Here is a 7,124-nt window from a genome sequence, read left to right as displayed (position 1 = left end):
AAATTAAGTGAAATTGTTGGAATACTTATTTCAGAAACTCATCTAACAAATAATACAAATAATTTCAATATACCATGATTTAGACTATATAATAGAACATATGTATATATATGTATATAAATAGAATATCATACAATCAAAGCGAAAATTATCTAACATAATATTCAATTGATACATTTTAGACAATACTTTACTAGTGGCATGCCCCATACTACTTAAATGCTTTTTGGGTTACATTAAGATTCTCTACATTCAGCCGGTTGGGTTATGTCAAGCTTTTACCCGATTTTATCATTTTAGGCACCAAGATAATTATGAGTAAAATACGCTCTTTTATTTTCATTAAAATAATATTACCATGAGTGCTGAAATAATATGTGATATAAAGTCGCCCGGAAGTTCGAAAATATTTATATTAGGTATATGGGAATTAAGAGAAGTATTAATCGGAGTCAACCCAGTTTTCAGATACATACATAGTATTATCAGGAAAAAATTTTCTCTTACTTTTAATTATATATATCCTAGAGTCATCTTTGGTAGAAAATCAATTAAGGTCACAGGGAGCCTTAGTGTTTTTGCACAAATTGCATTTTAAGGGAAGTATGCGTAGTTGCAGTCTGATGTTGCCTATCTTTGCAAGGTAATATTTCTGCCTGAGCTTCGAATTACAGTGTTCAAGGTGTACGGACGTGTTTTTAATTCGATCCGTGAATTCTGTCATTAAAACGCAAGCAAGCAAAAATTAAAACAAAAAAAATATTAAATAGAAAATGAACATATAGAAAACAGCTCACACCAGTTGTTATAAGTAAACACGAACAAATTGTGCACGAAACAAAAAGTAAATACAAAAAAGAAAAATAATCAAACRAACAAAATTGAGTGCTACTCAGTCCCACCAACAAGGCCGTAGGCATTCTTTAAATGCCTACTTTAACTTTGTCGAGCCAACAACAGTAACTCCTGGCAAAAACAAAATTAACGGCGATGACTCATCATCGTAGCGATCAGCTGAAAGACAAAGTAAGTAAGCGCAGTCAGCCGGGCAATAATAAATGCGCTGACAGCAACCAGTATGCAGGTACCAGCAAGCACCCGAACAGCGAAGGAAAACAAACTGCAAGGTGAGAATGTACCAAGCAAACAAGGGCCGTCTGTTCATACTGGTATTGATCGCTATATTAATTTGAAAAGGAAACTAAGTGCAGTTAAATCAGCGGGCAATACCAAAAAGTTTCAACCAGGCACTCCRAATGATAAAAAGCCAAAAATCCTAAATGGCAACAAATTTGCCATACTAAGCAATGGTTCAGACGACAATGCGAAGGGTACCACCACAGTCGTTAATGCCAAACCACCTCCAATATATTTGCGCGAACGTAGAAGTAACACTCTTGTTCCCAAATTAAGTGAAATTGTTGAAATACTTATTTCAGAAACTCATCTAACAAATAAAAATAATTTCAATATACCATGATTTAGACTATATTTTAAAAATCACCCGGATGGAAAAGCGCATGGTGGCTCGGCAGTGTTAATTAGAAATCGTTTAAGCCACTATGCTCTAGAATCTCATGCTACACATCAGCTAGAAATCTTTGACCTAGGGTTCCAAAAAAGTCTATAAAATCGATTTCTGTAATTATAAGACGAGGTGGACAGTATATAGCCGTAAGGTTTAAGTCACAACCCCGATTAGTAATAGTGATGTAACTTGTAACTGTGAGCCACATTAATATTGAGTACAAAATTAATACAGGAAGAGATATTGACGAAAGCATAAGAGAAATCAAATATATATTATAATAACCAGCGCAACCGTCTTAGCAATATCAAACTTAAGCAATAATCCACTTGGTTTTAGAAAAATCTCTAATAGAGAAACAGAAATGCGTGTAAATGAAAAAATGCATGCAAGATGTATATATATGTATATAAATAGAATACCATACAATCAAAACGAAAATTATCCTACATAATATTCAATTGATATATAAGTTTGGTACGCACGTACCAAATCTTGGTACTAAATTAGGTTATGCAATTGTAACTTGGCACAGAGGGTCGTAGCAGCAACCTAATAAACGATACTGTTAAAAACTTCTGTAATGAACTAAACTGTAATTTGCACAGAAAATCGCAGTAGCAAGGAGCACTCCGGTATACTCTTTGATTTTAGCCCATGCCGTTTGATTGCAGAATGTGACTCATAACGTTGTCGGGAATTATGCTTTAGTTTGTTATTGTTTCCATGGTAGAAGAAGAAAATTAATGACCTTCATGAAATATGCATATTCGCATTATTTCGTTATCATTTCAAATGAGCCATAATACTATGTACATACATTCATAATAACTAGTGTCGCATCTCCGTTGTCACGGTCAACCAATGGCCGAAACTTGCGTTTTGTCGAAAAGTAAAATACACCCGAAAATTATGTATTCTATTATTGGTCATGCTCATTGGTTCAGCACTTGTGTGATGATAGAAAATCCAAGCTGTGCCGAAAAAAATAAACGAATGACCGCCTATTGACCGCTTCTCTTGCCGCTGTAACAGCTTCGCCTACAAACTAGCGTAAATATGTATGCATGTGTATGAGCTTGCATACATATCAACGCAGATTTTTGCGAGTCACACAAAAATATTTTAGAATGGACAAATATTATAAATCGACAACTCCATTGTTGCCACTTTTCTGACACTTTTGCCATCGTCGCGAAAAGATTTGTTGGTAAAGGCATGCTCGGGGAGATGTTACGGCGTCTGTTTTTATGAATGAAGCTGGGTCGCTAGTAGAATTTGCGCCTGCGTTTATGAATGAAATCGTTTTTGTTGTAAAATTTACTACATTTGGGCTTCGATAATTCGACTGCTAAACTGACTTTTGATGCTTCGGCTATTTGAGCAATTGTTGTTTTTGCTGAACAATGCTTCAATTTTTTGTTTTTGACATATTCACATGTGTACGCATATTATGTATGCATGCTTGTGCACTATTTGTTCGGAAGTGAATTCAAATATATGTATGTACATATAAATAAATATGAATGTATGAACAAGCAGATTAATGCGCGCACATGTAATATGTATAAGTGATAAAAACATGATTTGCTTTTCTAAATGCGCTCATGCGTATATATATGAGCAAATAATAAGATTAATATGATAGCCGATATATGTATGTATTTATTATTGTTGTGATAAATTCAATTTCTATTACTACTATTAGTATAGTATATTATGTAAAAATCAAATGAAATTATTAAATATTCAAGTTCAAATTGACTGTAAATAGTACTATGCATGCATTCATACAAAATTCTACTCATATCATAATTATTTTTACATGCCAATGTGAAAATGCCGGCAAAACGCAAAAGCATACATATTTGCATACATTGCGAAAGCAATCAATTCACGAAAGATGAACTCATCACGTTGTTGACTTAAACTGGAGGATTCAAAGGCAAATTCCGGGAGACTTGCGCTCATACAAATCGATCGCTCGTCTTAACAAGTTATCTAGTGGAATTTCTAAATTCTTTGGAGAGGCTTGGTATGCCACCGCATTATTTGCGTTTCAAAGTTGAATCTGTCGTTATTATAATATGTATCGCAATCTGCTTGCGCCGAACCTGTGTAATTGAATCTGATTGATTGTGACGCACCTTTCGAATACAAGAGGCAGAATGATTGATTCTACGAATTCCTTTGAGTTTTAACGATTTGCCATTTTAGTTCAAACGTATTCCGATTCCCGTAAACATTGCATTTGAGATGACAATCAACAGGACACAAGGATGGTCGCATAGTGTGTGGCATAAATTTGGAAATTTCTATGTTTTTCAMACGGCCAGTTAGACGTGGCGTGCTCACGAAATGGATGTTGTTTAACAAGCTGCGTTACATTGAAAAAAATTACATAATAAATTAAACTTTCTTTTTATTTCAAAACACATAATCTCACGCAGGACAACGGCTGCGGGGTCAGCTAGTATGTTATATAAAATAAAAATTTGCCCGAATATGGCCTCTTATGACTAAAAATTGAGTAAATCGAAAGAAAACTGATTATTCCCCTAGGTACTGAATAAGTGATCCCAGTGCTTATAATTGACGTTTTACCGAAAATATCGGTCAATGTGTGAAATATACTATATATGTATTTGAAATTTAGAAATTATACTTTCTTTATGAAAGAAAAGTTCAAAAGTATGTCTGTGTGCTACAAATAAATTGAATAAGGTCGTTACTTATGTTCATTTCTTCCGTAGCTCCTATATACCTAATATAAAGATTTTGAACTTCCGGGTTATATTATAACGCAAATATCGCTCAGTGAGTTATCATAGCGGGAAATGGTAGACATTGTAAGCGATCCATTTCCATCCATGATAAAAACACGAAAAACTTACAAATAGCAACTCATTAAAGTACTTCACTTTCTACATTTKTAATTAGTCTTCTCATATGCCTTTTCGAGACTATTAATATTACTTCTTTATTCAAAGTTTAAACACAACATCAAAAAAAAAAATTTAATTAAAATAGCAGCTCACCTAAACGCAACTAACTTTCTGCAAATTTTCTTCAATTGCTTGACGATTTAATCAAATAATGAAAATATTTACTTATAAGTTTTATTTCATCAACTGATATTTGTTGTTTACATATTGTATTGTAACGTTTTTCATGTATTTATTTGATTAAAAATATGAACGCAGTAGACTAGTTTGAAAATGACGCCGGAAGTAGAAAGTTATTTCCTCAACTTGGACCCAAACTTTTAATTTATTATTATTATTTTACCATCCCCAGAATACTTTTTGAAACTTATGGACCGTAACGGATCTCCATCCTCAGCCACACATAGGCGACACCTAATTAGAAAATTATTCATTGCGGCCTGAATGATTGAAGCAGCGATTGCATCAATTATCGATTTAATGGACTGCTTCAGTTCAGTCAGATTTCTGGGTTTTGTTTTGTACCCCATAAAAAATCTGTCGCAGTCAGGTCAGGTGAACTTGGGGCCAGCGGCAAGTGGAGTGGAGTGAATTAATATGAAAATTTCGTTTAAAATTTTCGTTGGAGCTCTAGAGTAACCACCCGCTGGAACCAAACGCTTTTGAAAGGGAGACATCTCCTTTCTTCACAGAAATATGGCTGGACAATACACCTGGAGAACATTGCGTACCACACGCGTTCTGGTGAAGTTCCATATGCATCAATCTTGCTTGTTGCCGATTTCCCTTCAGTCGGAAGCAACAACAAAAAAAAAAATAAACACGTCAATTACTTACACAAAAAACGTTATGTCTGTTTTTCTAGCACGAATTGTGTGCTTGAGCTATATTCGGTACCTGGGCACTTGAGCTTGAATCGGTGGGCCAGGTCTCGAGGTACGGGTTTTCACATAAATGTGGGCGGTGCCACGCCCATTGTCGTATTTTTGACGCCGCTCCTACGACTCCGGATGTAAATTTTTACATTGATTAATCATCCCTTGGCCAAATAACAGTTTTATGTCTCTCTTTAGTGTTTCAATCGAATATTCGATACAAATTCATTAGGAATATACATACGTTTTGGACCAACGCCGAACTCAATTCCTTTTATATTCAGCGCTAAGTCATTAACTGTTTACTTAATTTTTTTTAATGCCACACATTTGGACTAACCGACATGGTATAAAGTCTGATGAAAACTTGGAAATAGGGTATATTGGGGTTCTAATATCATACGCTCAAATAATTTTGTTAAAATATCTTAGATAATACTTTATTCGAAAAAACCGACTGAATTACAAACAAACTCGGTGTCTCATTTACATTCATGTACATAACTTATTAATSCTCATAGGCTCAATTATATTTTGCTTTCCAAAAATATAGAAAAGTACCCCTAAAAACGGGTTCAGATATATTWAAAAAAAAAAAACTAAAAAGTGTTTAGAGCGTGCTTTTAAGTTTTTTAAGCTATAGGTTTTTAGTTTGCTATGATACGTAAACGTTTATTTTAGTTTTTAACCAGGAATGTAACAAAAATTCTTGAATGTTCAAAAAAGTAAGTTAATAGCATAAAAATGTGAAATATTGAGCAACTACTATTAAAATAAAACTAAAAAAATATTTATGTTTTAATTAATAATATGTATTTGTTGTTTCAGGCATGGGAATATCACAGGAACACACAACAGCAGCTACTTTACATGCAGCAAAAATTGTGCAGTTAAATGCTCTCGGACATAAGTTCGACAGTTTATCACCCGCATTGACGCAATCCCATTGTGATCTACCGAAAGAGTCCATTGCAAATGACTCATTTGACAGCAAAAGATGTGCAACAGCAATTTTCTCTAACGAACCTATTTTAAGGCAACATCTTGATACTTCTCTTAGCGATAACGTCAAAACGTTTCCAAGTTTAGTGACAAAGGAACCTCATTCTTCCGATTTCGCTAAAAATCTAAATGAAAAGCAACCAACGGAAGATGCTCATAACTTAAAAGAAAATAAATATCATGATGTGGATAATGATGAACACGAAGCAAGAAACAATTTTAATGAAAAGGAATTACTATAACAAAACAAAACGAAAAAAAAAATAATGTAAAGTCGTACAAAAAGTGCATTATAGCCTTGAAGATGTATGTATATCTTTAAATAAAATGCATATTTCAACGTATTCTTTCATTATTGAGTTAAATTATTATATACAATGTCAAACATGACAAATAAATTAAGGGTGAAATAGAATTCTTTCCTTCCGAGTATGTTTTTGCATAAATGCTTCTTTGCTCTCTAGGTAAGTTGGTAACTTTGCACAATATTTTTCTGCGATCACTAAGTAGAGCACAAATTATAATTTTTATGTTTTGTGCAGAGAGAAGAGATACATTTAGTTTTGAGCAGAGCTTCGCAATTGGTCAGCGATTCTGATAACATATTATATGAAACCTACTTTATGGTATAATCTTTGTTTCGATATCCTCTTCTAGTCTGGACTTGTACTTTTGAAGTCAATGCAATTCTAAATAAGACTGTATGAAAATATGATTTCTTCATTTAATCTGATTAAATAATTTGAATGATTTATAAGCAATAAATAACTGCGG

The 7,124-nt window shown here is 33.6% G+C and overlaps 1 protein-coding gene across 1 annotated transcript in view; it reads left to right on the top strand.

Annotated features, from left to right (window-relative positions):
• The window catches only part of LOC108974069 (protein abrupt-like), an 86,787-nt gene extending 80,093 nt beyond the window's left edge, over positions 1-6,694 (top strand). Inside the window, exon 3 of the mRNA XM_018941685.1 lies at positions 6,177-6,694. Coding sequence (XP_018797230.1) covers positions 6,177-6,592 — 416 coding nt within the window. The 3' untranslated portion in view covers positions 6,593-6,694. The remainder of the gene's footprint in view (positions 1-6,176) is intronic.
• The last annotated feature ends 430 nt before the right edge of the window (positions 6,695-7,124 follow it).

The sequence above is a fragment of the Bactrocera latifrons genome, unplaced genomic scaffold (genome assembly GCF_001853355.1).
Source record: "Bactrocera latifrons isolate USDA-ARS-PBARC rearing strain unplaced genomic scaffold, ASM185335v1 scaffold_520, whole genome shotgun sequence".
In the NCBI taxonomy this organism is placed as follows: domain Eukaryota; kingdom Metazoa; phylum Arthropoda; class Insecta; order Diptera; family Tephritidae; genus Bactrocera; species Bactrocera latifrons.
Note: the sequence above shows the minus strand (reverse complement) of the source record. Positions and strands in the feature narration are given on the sequence as shown.